This window comes from Centruroides vittatus, unplaced genomic scaffold (genome assembly GCF_030686945.1).
Source record: "Centruroides vittatus isolate TY-2023 unplaced genomic scaffold, ASM3068694v2 contig_13, whole genome shotgun sequence".
Lineage (NCBI taxonomy): Eukaryota > Metazoa > Arthropoda > Arachnida > Scorpiones > Buthidae > Centruroides > Centruroides vittatus.
Genome location: NW_027120828.1, coordinates 565,658 through 584,721, shown reverse-complemented (window position 1 = coordinate 584,721; position 19,064 = coordinate 565,658). Strand labels below are relative to the sequence as shown.

Genomic DNA, 19,064 nt, shown 5'->3' with positions numbered 1-19,064 from the left:
AACCAAAAATTAAAACTCTGGCCTTTATATCGAAACCAAAAATCAAATCAATTCAAAATTAAAATACTTTAAAAGTTTTGAAATTTTCGAATTGTAAATCAAATTAATTTTTAAATTTACGCTATTTGTGGCATTGACTGAATATTTCACTTTTAATATATATAAATATTTTAGTTATTCAGTAACCAAGTAATTTAGCTTCAATAGTAGCAAATATTGATATTTAGCAGATCATTCAGTGCATTAGAAATTCATCAGTTTTTCAATTCTTTAATACATTACTATACAATTCTGTTTCATATTCTTTCAACTGTTTCATAAAACCATTGTTTGGCTTAATGGAAGATCTGGCATTTTTTACACATTGATATGCCTCTTTAAGTGTCATCTTTTGACGACTCATTAAATATCCAATGACAATTGTTGCTGCTCTGGATACTCCAGCATTACAATGAACTAAAGTACAACCATTCTGAAGACCAGAATCTATAAAATTAAAGCATTCTTCAAAATACTGCTTTATATTCTCTTCTGGATCATCCCTGACATTTAACTTTTTATAAGTAAAATAACTGCAAAATTGATTTGGTTGTCCATATGCTAAATTTAATATATGAGTGATATTGTTACTTTTCAGTATGTTCAAATCTTGAGCCACATCTTGAGATGCTAAAAATAATAATATATTTATTATTATAACATCTTTGATTTAATTAAAGTAACAAACTATCAGTAATGGTATTGAGTGATTATTACTATCGGTCAATTTATGTCAAATATTAATAGATAATAGCAAAATTATCAAATATTGTATTAAAAATAAATGTGAAAATTAAATATTTAATAATAAATCAAAGATTGATGTAGAACTATATTAAAATTAAAATATTTTAAAACATTTCTTTTATGAAATCTAATGCTAAATTTCAAATAAGTAAACAAAATATTTTCAAATTTCTAAATTAAAAGGCAACTATAAAAAAAGGGCAATGCAGATTAATTACTCTATGAAAAACTATTCCTGTTCTGAAATAGTTGTAATAAAAATACAATGTAGACAAATTAAACATTTGGTTCAAACACAACCAACAACAGACTTATTAGTAGTAGTGGTATAGGCCATACCAATCACAATGCTTAATTAAATTAAAACATTAATTTTATTTTGGCATAATTTGAAAATATATTTACAATAATAATTAAGGCAAATTGTCCATTACTGCATTAAGTTTAATATAATTATCAAATGTTTTTAAATTAATTACTTTTTTTTCTAAGAGAGTAGGCTTTCTAACTTCGTTTGATTTTTATTACAAAATTATCTTAAGTTGTGTTAATTTGTGTATATTTGCAATAATAATTTTTAAAATAAAAGTTTGTCTTAATATCTGGATAAATTAAAAAAAACAATAAGAAATTTGGCAATTGCTTTGTCTTTTGATATTTACGATGTTCGAGAACACGATATTTACGAGAACAAAATTTAAGATGTTCATTTAAAATACCTTCTCATTTAAACATCTTTTGCAAAATTTTCTTGCTGAAGATTTGTTGATGTTATTTTTTAATTAGAAATTTTTATAGACTAACAAAATTTATATAATAACAAATCAGTTTGTTTTTGTATCCATATACATGAATATTTAAAAAATTATTTTTTCAAATGTTGGAATATTTTTAACATTTACAGGAAATTTTAAATATCTCCTATACAAATATATCAAATTTTTGTTGCCGTTAACTGTCTAGTACATGTTAGCAATTATACAATATAAAAAACATTTATTGTCCGAAGATCCAGCTTTCACATCCATATATCATTATAGGGAAAACAATTGCATTTACAAGTCTGGCAAACAGTAATAGGAGAATATAATGGCCAGAAGCAAAGAACCACAAGTGGTTTTAGGTGTTAAAATCTCTCATTACCAACAACCTGCTAATTTGCTTTTTTCCTTTCTGTGCAATGATTTTTCTGGGAACAGGAACAGTATTGAAGCCTCATTCATCTATGTTATTTAGTTGATCAGGACCAATCTTATGTTTCTACTAGCTGTTACACGTGGCTTTGCCCGCGAAGATTTTGCAATTTGATAGAAATAGCCCTCATTCGGTACTTCACTAAGATTCTCAATCATTAGTTGTTGCTAATTTGGTAAAATTACTGATTTTTGTTTGTTTCAAACTATGGACTGCTAATGCATCTAAAATCAAGTTTAAAATATTATGGGATTCCAAGTTATGATAAATCTGAGTTTAATTTTTTTTCAAAACAAATGACATTATCTGAAAATTCCTAAATTTAAATAAATAAATAAATTTATAAATACTTACAGAAAAATAGAGTTTCAGTTACCCCAGTACTTCTTTGTAAACCATGTTTGTGGTACAGCCTTTTGGGGCTAAGATGATCAGACTACTTGCAGAGCTTACTCTGGAACATGCAACATAGAACTGTCCATGAGAAAAACAGTCATCACTCAAGTCAATGCTGGCCATTTTCAATGACTGTCCTTGTAATTTATTAATAGTCATAGCAAAACACACGTTAAGAGGGAACTGTGTTCTCTTAAATTCAAATGGATATTCTGATGGTATTAATGGTATTCTTGGGATAAAAACTCTCTCCCCGAGCACATCCAGTGATCACTGTAGCTTCTACGATGTTCTTATGCAAAGCTTTTACTTGTAGTCTCATACCATTGCATAATTTAGGCAGATTAAGATTTCTTAATAACATTACAGGTGTTCCGACTTTAAGAATGAGTTTATGTGATGGCAGACCAGGAGGATTCAGAGTATTAAGACATTCTGTTGGATAGTGGACAGCGTCGTCCATTTGGATCACTGAATCAAAACCTGTATTCAAGATCTTGAGCTTCAAAGACCTTTAATAGAATATCATTAATTGCAGCTGCTTTATTGTTTCTTGGAGTTAAGACAGCATGCTCGCACAACCATTCTGTGAGCTTGTTTTTGATGTTACTTATATCAGAATATATTTTAGAAGTTAGCTCTGATAAGGAGGTAACTACTGTACCTAAATCTGAAAGGATTGTGATTTTACCTTCCAGTGAAGGGTAATTTCCATTGCCTATTTTAAGTAGCACCTCAGCGAAAAGCCCAGTGGATGTATCACCACTTAAATGGACTCCCATATTGTTATGAAGTGCAAGTTTCCAGATATGTGGCCACAAATATGAAGTCTTTAAGCATGCTTTTACTTCATCTGCCTGTGTGCCCCTAGGTATGATGGGTAATCTCCAGCTAACAGCACAGTGACCCCTCCCATCAAGCAATTATTTTCTCTTATGTCTTTTAATGTTTTACTGAGAGCTTCGAATCCATTCTTGTGGGCCATTGTGCATTCATCCCAAACTATTAGTTTACACTCCTTCAAAACTTGCGCCATGTTATTCTGTTTTGAAATATTACAGATAGGTGGCTCTACTCGCATCAAGTTCAAGAACAGTTTGAACGCAGAGTGAGCCGTTCTACCTCCTTCCAGCAACATTGCAGCAATGCCTGAAGAAGCAACAGCCAATGCTATCTGGCAATCTTTTCGCACTCTAGCCAATAAAAGACTCAGGACAAATGTCTTACCGGTGCAGCCAGGAGCGTCTAAGAAAAATGTTTGACCAGTGCCTTTTTCGATGCTTTTTAAAATTTGGCTATAAACATGAGACTGTTCATCGTTTAACAAATTTTCATTAGTAGTTACAATCTGTGCTAAAATATTTGAGTCATAGCTCATCTCTCGGAGATAGTCTGTATTTTGTAACACTTCATTACATCTTGATGGCTGAGGTAAACTATACTCTTGTAAGCATTGGCCTCCTAAAGACAGCACTGTATCTTCAAGACACACCAAGCATTTATTGTATACTTCATTTAAAATTAGATGAATATCTCTATGTTGTAACTCTAACTCGACTTGGTGCCGTATATCTTCCGAAAGACTATCCTTATATTTCTCCCAAAGATTTGAAGCATCTGACAATTGACAAAATATCAAAATTACTGTAAAAAGTTTGCGTAATCTAAACAGAGAATCACAGAGCGCAGCTTTTACCATAGTTGCATCCCAGTGCCTTTCGTCTTCTAGCAAGCCTAGAACCTTACATGGCAACTGGTATGTGGGTTGAATCATACCATTAATCATTTTCAATTCTATGAGAGATACAGGGCCTTGGATTTCATGTAGTAAAAGGTGAAGATAATAACACTCAGTATTATTAGGGTGGATGGTATATACCCTGCCTAAAGTCTGATCTTTTTTTACTCCCAGCCAGCCATCAATGTCATTACCATGTTTTCTTCTCTCAAATCTGTTATTTTTCCATACATAGAAAGAGGGAACTTCAACATAAAGAAGTGCGAGATCTGGAAACCCCCTTGAACGAAAGTTTTAACAAATTATATCCGAATTAATAATTACCCCTTTCTTATATCCGGATATAATCCGAATATAATAAAATTGTTCCCTATATCGAATCGAAAATTTTCCTATTATAAACATCCTGCCTAAAAACGTCAACTATCCATTGTTCTTACGCTGAGTACAGATCATCTTGCAACTTAAGTTTATAGTTAGCGCCCGAATTCGCCGTATTGTTTCCAATCCCGGGAACACCTATGGCCTAAGCACATGCACGTGACCAACTTTCCTAGCAAAAAGCTATATAAGATGCTTCCTCCCCCCCTCTGGGGAGTCAATCATCGATTTAGATCAAGTCGCGATCTCGTCCATTTTTGTCCTTTGTGTCTAAGGGAATATTTTACGTTGTGCCTCAACAGTTACCGATCCTTCCCTTTAAAGGAATTATCGATCCTTGTGACCGACAGATATTGGAAATACTGATTGTCTAAGAGGTATGGAACCCATTTATGTGAACTCTCTCTCTCCCTTCGCGTGATAGGGATATATAGCTTTTTATATGTCACCCCTTTTATGTCAGATTTTTGAAACGTATATTTTGTTTTCCATTAAATCGTTGTTATCCTGTTAACTGGTGTCTTGTTTGCTTGAATATTTGCTTATCGCCTTACCACGACTCCACCTTCCCTCCTACACTCGACCGGATGAAAAGTAGTCCCGTCTCTACGGGATCCCTACCGACAAATAAGCCATCTCTGACTCGTGGGCAAGTCCCTCCGACTTGTTAGCTGAAATTAGACAGAGGTCTGCCCTCGTCATCCCTCCTTGGTACCCACAGAAATGTTTTTGCCAAAATCAACAACTGCCGAATTATCGAGCTAGCAAATGGCTATAGTAATATTAATAATTAAAGTTAATTTGCTACTAGAGTTAGGCGTTAGGCGCCATCTCTTGCTAAATTTAATAATTAGAATTTTAATTAAATAATTTAAATAAATTTAGGCCTAACTGGAAGAAAAGAATCGGCCCAAAGCAGGATTCGAACCCGCAACTTCTGCTATCCGTGCAGACACGTTACCAGTTACGCTACCCGGACCTTCGGTCTGATCTTCCCCTCCAGTTGATATAAGATTACCGTACCACCATTGACGGTCATTACAATGCCGGCTGGGGACACATTAATTGCCCACGTCCTCCCAAATTCGGCAGTTGTTCATCTTTATATGTAACGGGTTAGTTGTTTATTTATATATATACGCCTTGCCGGGGTTTGCGATGGGCGGTTGAGTGCCTTTGGGAGGACGTGGGCAATTAATGTGTCCCCAGCCGGCATTGTAATGACCGTCGATGGTGGTACGGTAATCTTATATCAACTGGAGGGGAAGATCAGACCGAAGGTCCGGGTAGCGTAACTGGTAACGTGTCTGCACGGATAGCAGAAGTTGCGGGTTCGAATCCCGCTTCTGGCCGATTCTTTTCTTCCAGTTAGGCCTAAATTTATTTAAATTATTTAATTAAAATTCTAATTATTAAATTTAGCAAGAGATGGCGCCTAACGCCTAACTCTAGTAGCAAATTAACTTTAATTATTAATATTACTATAGCCATTTGCTAGCCCGATAATTCGGCAGTTGTTGATCTTTATATGTAACGGGTTAGTTGTTGTTTTTGCAAAATTATCTGTTTTGCATAAGTCAAAAAATGCTGTAAGCATAGTTTTTACTGGATTGTTAACAATATTTGTTAAGTGATTGGAGTCATTTGGGTTAAAATAGACTCGCTGGCCATTTTCCAAATGCACAGTGAGATGAAAAACTGGAGGGAACTTCTCATGGATGGGTAAAGCCAGAATTCTCCATACAGCCTCTCGGAGCTGCTGATGTATTGCCCACTTTCATAGAGTTCAACTTCATCCTTTTCATTTTTAAGACCAAATGTTGCCTGATCACTCCTTTTATTGACATATTTACATATGCATTTTATAGATTTTACAGAGTTACAGTATTCCACGTTAATATGAGCACCGAAAGTACATGAAAGCACAGGCTTATATGGCACTACCCAACTGTTATCAAGGGTAACACCATTGATTTCAACAGTGAAACCAGTATCTACTGAAGCTCTTCGTCGATACTTTGGGTATCCGTCTTCTCCTGTTTGAGTTTCTTGAAGGAGAGGTCGAGGAAACTTCTTAGTGCAGTTACCTTCTTTCATACAGGGTGATCTGTTATTTAAATTACCGCAAGGCCCATGTATCATATTGTCTTTTATAATTTCATAAAGGAGAAGATCTTTCGCAGGGTCTGGTATCTCTGCACAAATAACACTATCTAATTTATCTGGAGAAATATGTTGCTGAAGCCATAACAAAATGTGTATATAAGGCAAACCACGTTTTTGCCATTCGACAGAATATATAAAACAACACACAACACCAAACAAATTCCCCTTTGTTAGCAATGTCATTAACACCTTAACTTTTTAAGTGAAATAACCTAGCTATGATATCATGATGATCATGAGGCTTTTGTCCAGATAGTATTGCATTTTTAATATCTTTCCATTGAGGATTACATGTAAATGTGATGAATAAATCAGGGCGACTGTAATAGCGAACATATGTCTGGGCGTCCTAAGTCTTTTCTTGCATATATCGTTGTGACCCGGTGAAAGATAAAACAGATTCCAGGTTGGAAAAAAAATGAGAAACTTTTATCTTATTGAAACTAACTACTCTGTCAATACTCATGACCTAAGGTGTACATATGGACAATTCAGTATGACATTTTTTGAAACAAGTGAACCAGTCAGAAACAGCCATTTTTTCCTTCTTGAAAGGGTGAGAAATATTTAACCTTTCAACAAGTTCAAATGCCATCCTATGACAGCTGATAACAGTAATTCCATAAAAGAACTTTTCTAAATCAAGAATATGACTAACTATTGTTGCTTCTTGATCTGGTGTAAAAATAATATTATAGTTATCATTCCATGGATCCATTTTCATCTCTGAATTTTTCAAATGCTCGATAATGCTTTCAAATGCTTCTTTCGAACACTGTAACTAATGCTTGCTTTCCAAAAGGGAATTTGGCCAGATTTTATTTTATGAACTGCCCTGGACATGCCTGCAGCTGACTAAGACACATTGGTTTTTTTCTTGTAAGATCTCACCATCTGCAAGAAGAAAATAGCTTGGTTAATAATTATATAAAGAGGAGTTCAGGGGACTGCTTCAAGGCAAAGAGGATCTAACAGAATATGATACAATATTTCCTTTTAGTGCCAAAAACCACACACCACTCTTTTGGTATCCTGTCTGCATACAATATGTGAACTAGTCTTTCAATTGATATTTCTGTTACAAGATGTCACTAGTGGTATTGAAGTAAATAATCCAGCTCTTTTTTGCCCCACTGCATCTCTGTGCCCTGGACTCCCATAGTTCGTTACATCTCATGTCTTATAAAGGAATTTTTAATGTGTCTTATGGGTGAAATGACAGGACCGCAGAATTTGAACAACTTAGGCAGAAAAAAATCATATGTGGGAACATCTTAATCAGGTTTTACCATATAATGTCATTTTGAGGCCCCAGGAAAATCTGCCCAAGCATTAAATTTAAAATATCTCTGCACACTGTTTTCTGGACATGCCTTTAGTTTCAAGTTCCTCATCCGCAGGTTGCTCACTCAGCATGGAAATAAACTGTTCCTGGAAATCTGCCAACTGTAGCTCATTCCCTTGTGAGCTGCAATATACCTTAGCTTGTACTTCCACTATGTGTAGTCTGCTTTAAATGTAAATTTATATTACAGATGGACCATCAGATGGCAAAGGTCTACTTGTTGAGCTTGCTGCCTTATATTTTTATTCTCTGAGCAGATAATGGGATACTTAGGCATCTTAGCAGGACAAATGAGATAATGTGGGACATCTGGTAACTTTAATACTGTATAAGTAATTATTAAAACTCTTTTTTAAAAACTATTTAAACATGTTAAAATACCAATTATTCTTTCCAACTAATGGTTACAAAGTTTCTTCTTTCACTACAGTTTTCATTATAATGAAAGAGTTTAATCTGCCAAATAAAACATCCGTGTCTAGAATAATAAGCTCACATCAAAGCTGAGTATTAGAAGTAAGATGATTTAACTCAAAAAACAATGCCGCATGAGACAAAACATATTGAGCTAAGAGATTGTTTAATCAAATGGTGCTAGTTATGAATTGTTTGCCAGTTTTATCAAACAATATTTTAATGCAAGTAACTCATGATAATTTTTTTTCAATTTATCAAATATGTCTTTCATTGTGGCATAAATTGCTTCCCATTTGGATAACCATGTTAATTTTCTATTGGTTATTAATATGCCTGAAAACCAAACTTATCATAATGACCACAAATGATTTTAAGGTGACATTTTATTTTAATTGACTCCAATATGTATTTTGGATGTATACATTCATCCCTTTTCAGTTGGGTACATTATATCTAAACAGAGAAATAAGCAAAAAAATAAAAATCAACTTAACACTACAAAAACCAATATGCTTAGTTTTTACTTATAATATTTAGTTAATAGCTAAAATTTCACATCTTTTTTTAAATAAATACAGATAAAATATAGATAAAAAATGGAACCTATTAATAAATTACTAAAAATAAGATATTAGCTTACATTGATAAATTCCCAACAATAAAATTTCCAGATAAAAAATAAGGCTTACTTCTATTATTCCTTAATGCCTGAACAGTTTCATAATTTTCCAATGCATCCAACAACTGAACTCAGAAATTATTTTACATCAATATCCAGTTCACTAACCATTGAATAACTGACAACCACACCCCCTTCCAATCCTTTTATAAGTTTTACATTATCTCCTATTAGTCAGAAAAGGTATCCACAAATCATGTGATTTTACACCATGATTACAATTAATTTTTATTTCTGGTTTTAATTTAATTATCTCCAAATGTTCTAATATTTTCCTCTTAAAATTATTTCTCTCTTAACAATTTTGATAGTATTCCTTTTAATTTAGCAGCACCAGCTTTACAACAGTGAGCAACTTTGAAATATTGGTTATTATTCTTGATGGCACTTATGTGTTCATTTATTCTTATACCCAGTTCTCTACTGGTTTCACCAACATGTTTTATTATTAGCAAACTACACTGGAAATTATAAACCATATTCTTAGCATTTATGATATTTTGTTCTGTTTTTGATTATTTTTATTTGTGGTTTTCGTTAAACAATTAAACTGTTCCAGAATCACTAGAAAATTATATTTTTTTAAAATTTATTTTATTTTATTTATTTTTTATCTATATTTTACCTGTTTTATTAAAAGAAGTAAAAACTAAGCCTAGATCATATTGGTTTTTGTAGTGTTAAGTTGATTCTTATTTTTTGCTAATTTCTCTGTTTAGATATATTGTAATATCGTACCCAACTGAAGAGATATGAATGTATACATCTATATTGGAGTCAATTAAAATAAAATGCCACCTTAAAGTCATTTGTGGTCATTATGATAAGTTTGGTTTTCAGGCATATTAATAACTAATAGAAAATTATCTTTAATTACGAGATTAAAACCACTTTTAATTTTGACAAGACAGCTTTATTTTTCATCTGACACCGAGCAAAACTTTTTCTCCACTACACCTGTTTGCAGTGGTGATATTCAGCGGGTTCGCACAGGTTTGGCCGAACCCGTTGTTAAAATTTTCAGTTTTCCGAACCTTGTTAAACACACGGAACATTTCTCAGTGGTTTTGTTTTTTCTTTAAATATATTAAAGTATACGTATTATACTCTGTAATACTACTAAACTAGAGCCTTATACCCCGTTTGCACCGAGCATTTCAATCTAGATTGTGAGCAAGGTCGGGGACTATGTCTTGGTGCGATCTCTCTCGACCGTTTCAATCTTGACCGAAACGAGGTTTAATCGCAATTGATTCAAAAGAGTTCTTGAAACTAGATCCAGTCATAAGAGAGATCCCACAATCCCACGCGTGTGAGAAAATACAAGATGGCTGCGGAACAGTGTCGTTCGTCGCTCAAGTAATATATTTTTAAATTGCAAAGTGTATAAAATTTTTAATATTATAATTATTGGTCGTTTTTAGAATGAAAAAACAAAGGGTTTTGGATGATTTTATAACCAAATCTAAAAAAGCAAATATTGACAATGAAAAGCAACTACAAACAACAATATCTAGTGAAAACTGCAATAAAGAACAACTGGAAACGTCTAGTGAAGATAAACAGAAACCGACATCAATTGAGAATAATAGTAGTAATCGTTTATTACACTGCTGGAATGCTTCACAACAGGAATATTTTTTTAAAAAATACGAATGGCTTCATATTGCTAGCAATGAAAATGTTGGATGTCAATGGTGTTCACAAGTAGGATCATTAAATGTTGAAAGTGCTAAACATTCACACGTTTCATTAGAATGGAAATCATATTCTGTTAAACCTCACGGAACAAAAAAGAAAATTTTACAAGCATCAATCAGAAAAAAATTGAAACAGCATCATGAATCAGCATCACACAAGAAAGCTGGGGAAATAATCAAAACAGGTGAAAAAAACATTATTTCCAAAAATATCGATGTGGCTAATGAAAAGTTTTTAAAAAGCACCATACACATTTTTAATACTGCCTATTTTATAATTAAGAACAATAAACCATTTACTGATTTTCCAAATTTAATAATTTTACAAAATAAAAATAATGTAGATTTGGGAATTACCTCGCACTCAAGATTTATGGTTCCACTTATTGCGAAGCATATCTCTACAGAAATAAGAAGAAATATTTTTGGAAAACTTATAACTGCAAGATCAAAAATTTCAATTATTATTGATGAAGCCTCAACTGTTTCACATAAAAGTGTGTTAATTATTTATTTGAAATCTGAAGTGATGGATTTCGAGGACAGCATAACAATTTTTATTGATCTGATTGAATTAGAAGAAACAACATCAGAAAACGTTTTTAAGACTTTAATGACAGTTCTTGAAAAACATGGTTTTGACGAACAATATTTAAAAGAAAATCTTATTGGATTTTGCTCAGACGGTGCTAGTGTAATGTTGGGAAAAAAGTCCGGAGTGGCAACAAGAATTGAACAAAAATTTCCAGGTATTTGCATTTGGCACTGTCTAGCACATCGCATTCAGTTGTCCCTAGATGATGTAATAAAAGATATCAAAGCAGTAAATCATTTTAAACATTTTCTCGATAAACTTTATGTTTATTATCATACTTCAAATAAACATCAGAGAGAATTAAATGCCGTCGCTAAAGAACTTGGAACAGAAGTACTTAAAATAGGGAGAATATTTGGACCTCGATGGGCAGCCTGCAGTGCTAGGACTGTCAAAGCAGTTTGGAAATCGTATCAAGCCTTGTACAGTCATTTTAATAATAATCCTGAAGCAAGATTGGTTTCATATTTTAAAAATGAAAACTTTTTGAAAGATTTAGCTTTAATGAATGACATCTTAGAAGAAATTGCTTTACTTTCTACAGCCTTACAGGAAAGAAATGTATCACTTATTAAAGCTGACAGGTTAATAAGACGAACTATAACTGTACTTATAAATTTAAAAAACAATAAGGGCACACAAGAAATAGAAGCAGAAAATATTGTTAGTACTAAAAAATACAATATTCCGTTTGAAGTTAGTAGGAAAAAAACATCAATTGTATTTTCCAGAGAAAAATTATTTGATTCTTTAGTAAAACACATGACAACTCATTTATTATTTGACAATAAAAATGAAAAGTATAATGATCTTTTGAATTCTTTCAATGTATTAAATCATGAAACTTGGCCGGATGATGTTTGTGAAGCACCGTGGATTGAAGGTGAAAATAGATTAAAAAAGTTAAATAAAATAATAAAATACGTTGTTCCTGTAAACGATTTTCGAGATTTTGTGGATGACAGAGATATAAAACAGAAAAATATTCCAATTACTATTTTGAGAGCTAGAAGAATTTTAAATGTAATTGCTGTTAATTCGGCTGAAACTGAAAGAGGGTTTAGTACGATGAATGATATTATGGATGTTAAAAGAAATTCTTTACTAATCCATACAACCAGCCATTTAATGACAATTAATTTAATGGGAAGAAGTTTGGAAGATTTCGACGCTACTTCACATGTTAAATCTTGGCTAAGACAAGGTCACCATCTGGCTAGTGATAAAAGTGTGAAAGCAAAAGTCCCCAATACAACCTGCAAAAACCGAAGTATGATATGGAAATTATTGAACTAGAATTATGACCCGAATAATGTTTGTTTTGGGTTCGATAATAATTATGGCTGTGTCTATTATTATAATAATACCTAATGATAAAATAACTGATTTAAAAAAGTTTTTGTTGTTTACCTGCTTTCCCTATGACTTTTTCTGATAAAAAAAAAAAGCCAATTTTTATGTTTATAAAATATTTTGAATGAAAAATATTAAAATATATACAAAACAAACCATTTTGAACACTCTTTTTTTTTTTTATTATTTATCAATAAACATATATATATAGTTCTGGCATAAACAATGTTAAATTTTAACTGACTTAATTTTGCAAACGCCTCTTTTTCATTTATATGGGTATCTTAAGGTCAGTTTTTGCACTAATGTTGCTAATTAGTGCAGTCTTTAGAGCAGGGCCTACCGGGCCTGGGCCCTGACGCCATAGGGGTCCCTGAATCCGAAAGTAATAAAGTTAGAAATAAAAAGTAGGCTACTTGGAATAAAGAAACTATTAAAAATGTCTGTTACTTTATTTCTTCAATAAATAGTTTAAAGTGGGAATAGAACTAAGCAAGCTTTTACAGAAAGTATTCCTGCCGATAGGTTCGGGTTGGAAAATCTTGCCGCGTTAAAAAAAAAAAAAAAAAAGGTCAATGGGACAGAATATGTATGAGAGTTTTTAAACCTTTAACACACTATTGTTTCCAAACCAAAGATGTTACGGAAAAATTTTCTGTTAGCGAACCCTTTGTTAAATGTTTCAAATATCACCACTGCCTGTTTGTACTAGAAATAAAAGATCAAAAGATTGAATTACACTCTGCCTCAGCTGTAATGCCAACAGTTCAGAATTTACAAAACTGCATCAGTGGAAAATCTGCACATTCTACAACCGTCAAAAAACCAAAAGTTGATTAAAAATTCAACTGTAAAATTATCAGATGACTCACAACGTATCTGAAAAGAATATAACTTTTCTCGACAAAACATTTCTCTACACATTTGAAAAGTTTTCTTTATATTTAATGACCGTTCATCATATTCTAACTTAAACCAACAAACACCAAATTATTATTTTTGCCACACAGTACAATATCAATTGCTAGTCTTCAGATCCACAAAATATTAAAAACTTCAAACACTACTACTGCAACAGTTCATTACAAGTTTTTTGCTTTTTAAGTTAGATCAGTGATTCTCAACCTTTTTTTTGACATGATATACTTTTAATAATTTAAAAATTTGGTGGCACACGTAGTTACTTCAGTAAGTACCGCAGGACAACCGGTGACATCATAACAGTGATTTTTAAACGCAGTTGGTTATTTAGGTAACATTTTCTAAACACCTTAGTAACTACTGGCAGTTACTGGTAACACTGGTTACAATTTCCAAACGTGCCCTAGGAAGGTAGAACCATCTGACGTCGTTTATGTATGGGTATTCGCAGCGATGGCACATTTCAAAAATCTCGTGGCACACTAAAGTGCCACGGCACAGTGGTTGAGATCACAGAGTTAGATAATGACTTGGATAAAAACGATTTCAATAATGATGCTATTCGCTGCCTGTGCAATGAATGAAAGTATTTTCTCCAACTAAGAAAGTGTAAACATCCCATTAGTGTTTCATACATTCCTACCTAATTAGTACCGACAACCAATGCGAGTTTTTTTTTTTTTTTTTTTTTTTTTGTTAATTAACGCAATAGAAAATGTCTTACCTAAGATTAATCCAGGAAGGACGACCGCAACTTGCAGGTCGGGTTTCTCGTCTATCACGTAACCCCACGTGTGCCCTTTAAATTCTGCGCAAAATTCGCTGCCTACTTGTTTTTCCGTCCATACTTGACCGTCTTCCGTCGTCACTCGAGTCTCACTCCTTCTAAGACGACCTCGTCCGAAATTCCGAATATCGGAAAATAAATCTCGGTTCATCTTTCCACCTTCCGCATATTTTGACAGTTAAATCGTCAACTGTTACGGAAGTTCAATTTAGTGTTGCCAGATTGGAAAAAGCTGTTTATCGATTTAAAAATTATCGATGTTATCGTACACATTATCATAGAACTGTATTTTAATTTTTATTTGACTGTATAGACAAATATAAATTGAAAAAGTTATCTTTCTTTTCTTTGTAAACTTTACAAGTAAGTTAGAGAATTTCAATACAGCACTTCTAACATCGGAAGGTTTTCAATGGCCATGACTTTATTCGTTTAATTTATTGTTACAAATTAAACGAATAAAGTCATGGTCATTGAAAACCTTCCGATGTTAGAAGTGCTGTACTGAAATTCTCTAACTTGTAAATTTTACAGAAAAAAGAAAAAAAGAATGTCGGCACTCCTTATTCACATAATAGTGAAAAAAGTATTATTAATAGAAAACATTTCTGTGTAACACAAAGTGTTCGTTCTTTTATTCCTCCGCGCGAGCGACATCCGTTTAAAAATTCCTGCGGAACGCGTTCCTAAATTCCGGTCGGAGTGCGCGTCGTCGAACGGCAAAAACGGCCGCTTGTAGCAGTAGTTTACGGTGGGAAAGCAACATGGCGTTCTCCATGGCTCAGATAGTTTTGATTCGGGGTCCATTATGTGGTTTTATGAATGAAAATTTAGAAGTTGTGAAAGCGCAAGTTAGTGCACGCGGTGATGTAAGTGTTTTTTCGAATGGTAGCCGGCATTCTAATTTTTTTCGTGGCTATTTTGAATGCTCTTTCAACAAATAATCCATTTTATGGTTAAATTTTATAATTGGGGCCCTTCTTTTGCCATTAAAAGCTCATATTTCAGAATTATAGATTCCTCCATCACGATACTATCGATAGTGCGGGCGCCGTCATCTTACTTTCACCGTCGTTCCTAAATGTCTACAAACAGCAGCGCTTCCGTGGTAGCGGAGACGCAGAGCGACCGCTATTAACGAACGCACTCAAAGTATAAATCGAGACAAATTAAGATATTTAACATTCTCTTTCATTAAAATCTTCAAAGATAATTTCGTCTTTCGGCATATTCTTGATTCTTCGCTTCAAATACACAAGATGGTCATAAAGTAACCTCAATCTTGGGAGCGCAAAAAGCCAAAAATCCGTTAAAACTTTTGCAGAATAAGTACATGGTGAAATGCGCTGGTGATACACGAAAATAGGGATAGAACACCATTTACAGTTTCTTTTAGCATAACTCGAAAAATTTTAAAAACACCGGAAATTCACGATGTTACGATATCTGCGTGACGGAGAACAGCATGTGTATAACGAAAAATAACACATATATAGGTTTTATTCAATTTCTTTAAATTATTATTGTAAGTAATAACAGTAATTTTCATATAATGGATATTTCATACATTAGCAGCTAAATTAGTATGACACGTACGGACATTTCTGTTTTTAGCACTGAAAATAGAAACGTCACTTGCGAAGCTTCGAAAAGCCGAAAAAGATATAGTTTCTGTTGTATTAGAGATGAAAACATTAAATTTTAAATACAAAATTCTTATCCGCTTCAAAAATAATTTTAAAGCCATTTAATTGTCAAAAACTTATTCCGGCGATTTTGGGCGAGTTTCGAAGAACGAGTGTCGGACTACGGACGTCGAAATATGGACGAGAAGTTGGAGAACGCCGACGTTACGATAATCACATTTTGCATTTAGATTGAAAGTTCGACAGAAATTTAAAAAAAAAAAATTTAAGCTTATTGCTTATTGCTTACAATAAGCTTCCCTTTGCGCTTTTATTGCTCGACGAAACTTCCTGCTGCACCATTAGGTATTACTTCGGCATCTCTTTTACCGATATAATAAAATTGCCTTTGGTTTCTCTGAGTAACTTCGACCAGCGTGTAAAATAAACCATGTTTCGCGTGGGTCTTTCCGGTGGACAATTGTTGTTAGCCGGCATCGTAGGAATTTTCAGCGGTATTTACTTTTGGAAACCTTTAATTGTGAAGGACTTAAAAGATTCCCGAAAGTCGGACTCAAAAAATCTCTCCGAGACCGATAACTAATAAAGGTAAGCAAATTTTCGGTTTGTAAAGTACAGAAGGCTTTAACATGTGTCTATTACACGTAATGAACACGCGTTAACCTTTTGTTTTGTCCGTAGGAAGCGCCATAAGCAGTAGTGAAAACAGGAAAAGTAATCTGACGTATTTATGTTTGAGATGTAATCGACTAATTGAAGGCAAAGCCGTTGTTGATGCAAAAATATTTAGTTTCGTGTGCAACTACTGAACTAATATGTCAGAACCGAAAGTTTGTTTACTGTCTTCGTATCTATTGTTAATTCATTACTAAAGAATTGATGACAAAAATATATGCTTACATTTTTTAAAATTATACTGTAGATCTTGACGAATTTGAATTCGTTAAAACTATAATAAAATGCTTTATTTTTTATTCGTAAAAACAGCTCGAAGGTAGAATTTCATCTATATGATACTTAATAATTATAATTACAAATATGATGATAATACCCATGCTTATTTGGTTTAGTGTAAAATATCCTACTGAATATATCGCACTAACCTTATGAAGCTTTGCAAAATTTTAACTTATCCTACTGTGTATCTTAACTTGTTCTCATTTGTACAAGAAATATCTAGAGATTTTTTTGTACAATTAGTGTAATGGGATAACTAGTACAATGGGAGAAAAACCTTTGTACCATTGTATTAGCTATTCGTTCCACTTTCCTCGAGAACGGTCCATGCTTCGATTTGCCCGGCGAAACTCCTCTGAATTGTCGATAACCAAAATGTGGAAAAAATTTAATAGTTTATAGACGTGCTTGGAGTACCTCTGCATCTGTCGTAAAGTTGCTTGATGTTTATTGTTTGCGTGGATATACATTGTACGAGTTATGCTGCAACTAACACGTCAATATATTAAATTAATTTTCATATACTTTTTTTAGTGTTTCTTCTTATTTCTACTGCTATTTATCTAAATACTTTTATATTCTTTACATTCAAATTGTAATTCTAACATTCTGTTATACATATGTAAAGTTAAATTTTCAAATTTTAATGTTCTACATTATGTTCTAATATTCATTTCATACTTATCCTGACAATAGCCACTAGAACAGCTGAAAACATTTGAGAAAATAAATAATTTTGCTGGTGAAGGCATCTCTGAGAATATTTTTGTATAATAAAATCCTATTATTCACATTCTTTCTCAGGATAATGTTCATTTTAATAAACTTAGTTTATTAAAATAAATGAACATGTTTATCATAGTTTTATTACATGTTTATTAAGGAACTGAAAGCTAAGATAATTTATCAAGATGATAGAAGACTTTATCTGCTTATATTAGAAATATCAGAACTATATTATATTTGAAACTTTTTAGGACAGCTTAAGTTATAAAAATTTCTTGAAATGGAACTTCAATTCAAACATCATAGAGTCAGATAAGTTGAAATTGAATTAACATATAAATATTAAAATATTATTTAGATTAATTTTAAATGTTAATACAGTAAGACCCTGCTTAACGCAGGGGATGCGTCCCTAGACAACAAAGTGCTAAACGAAACAGCGTTAAATGAGGTCATTTTAACAGAATAAATAGGGATAGAGGAACATGGGACCAAAAAAGAAATTTTACTTTAATTTTAAGTTACTTTTTATATTAATTTGTATAATAATATACAGTCAAACCTGTTTTTATGCGGTCTTTTTTTGTGCGGTATAGTTGGCGACTAGTCTCGTGTGATTTGTCATGTCTCACGTTGACTTATTATAGCTAAATAAACTTATTATAGCATAAATGAACTTATTATAGTAATATTATTGCATGAATATGTGAAAAATGAAATAATTTATTTTTTAAGTCAACAAAACACCACCTGGACAAAAATATGTAAAACAGACGATAGACGAGACGATGCAGTCAAGTGATGACATCTGTTGTCAATAAATTCTATTTCGTACGGTTTTGAGTTATTTTCTATGTGAGACTTTTTTTATGCGGTCCCTATTCACCGCATAAAAAAAAATATTTTTTTAATTGTGTTGCGAAAACTATTTTTTATAGCCACTCGTGAAGTTTCGTGCGATTTTTTTTTTTTTTTTATGCGGTCCCTATCCACCGCATAAAAACAGATTTGACTGTACATTAAATAACACATAAACATATGCACACAGAAATGTAAAGTTCATTTTTTGTGATGAAGGTCCTGACTTTTCTGAAATTGCTGTTTTTTTTTGCCATTAAGTCGTGAAGTTTCATTTGTTGCTTTTTTCTTTCCTTAAGCAAATGTCGGTAGCAGAAGATCGCATCCAAAATGCGTCATTTCGCTTTTACACTCCTTTAAAATTTGGATCATTCACTACAATTTGATCAACGATTTCGGTTATCATTATCAGACGTTTA

The 19,064-nt window shown here is 32.7% G+C and overlaps 1 protein-coding gene and 1 long non-coding RNA gene across 2 annotated transcripts; one reads left to right on the top strand and one right to left on the bottom strand.

Moving 5' to 3' along the window:
• Positions 1–254: 254 nt before the first annotated feature.
• On the bottom strand, positions 255–14,678 carry LOC136989661 (dual specificity protein phosphatase 19-like). The gene is made up of 2 exons (XM_067287887.1): positions 14,396–14,678; positions 255–669 (listed from the first exon to the last, which is right to left on the bottom strand). The coding sequence occupies exons 1-2, from the start codon at positions 14,607–14,609 to the stop codon at positions 263–265; spliced, it is 621 nt and encodes a 206-aa protein (XP_067143988.1). The 5' UTR covers positions 14,610–14,678; the 3' UTR covers positions 255–262.
• Positions 14,679–16,298: 1,620 nt separating this feature from the next.
• LOC136989822 (uncharacterized) lies at positions 16,299–17,585 on the top strand. Its single transcript, XR_010882966.1, has 2 exons — positions 16,299–16,692; positions 16,786–17,585. It is a non-coding gene; the product is annotated as an uncharacterized lncRNA (long non-coding RNA).
• Positions 17,586–19,064: the final 1,479 nt, after the last annotated feature.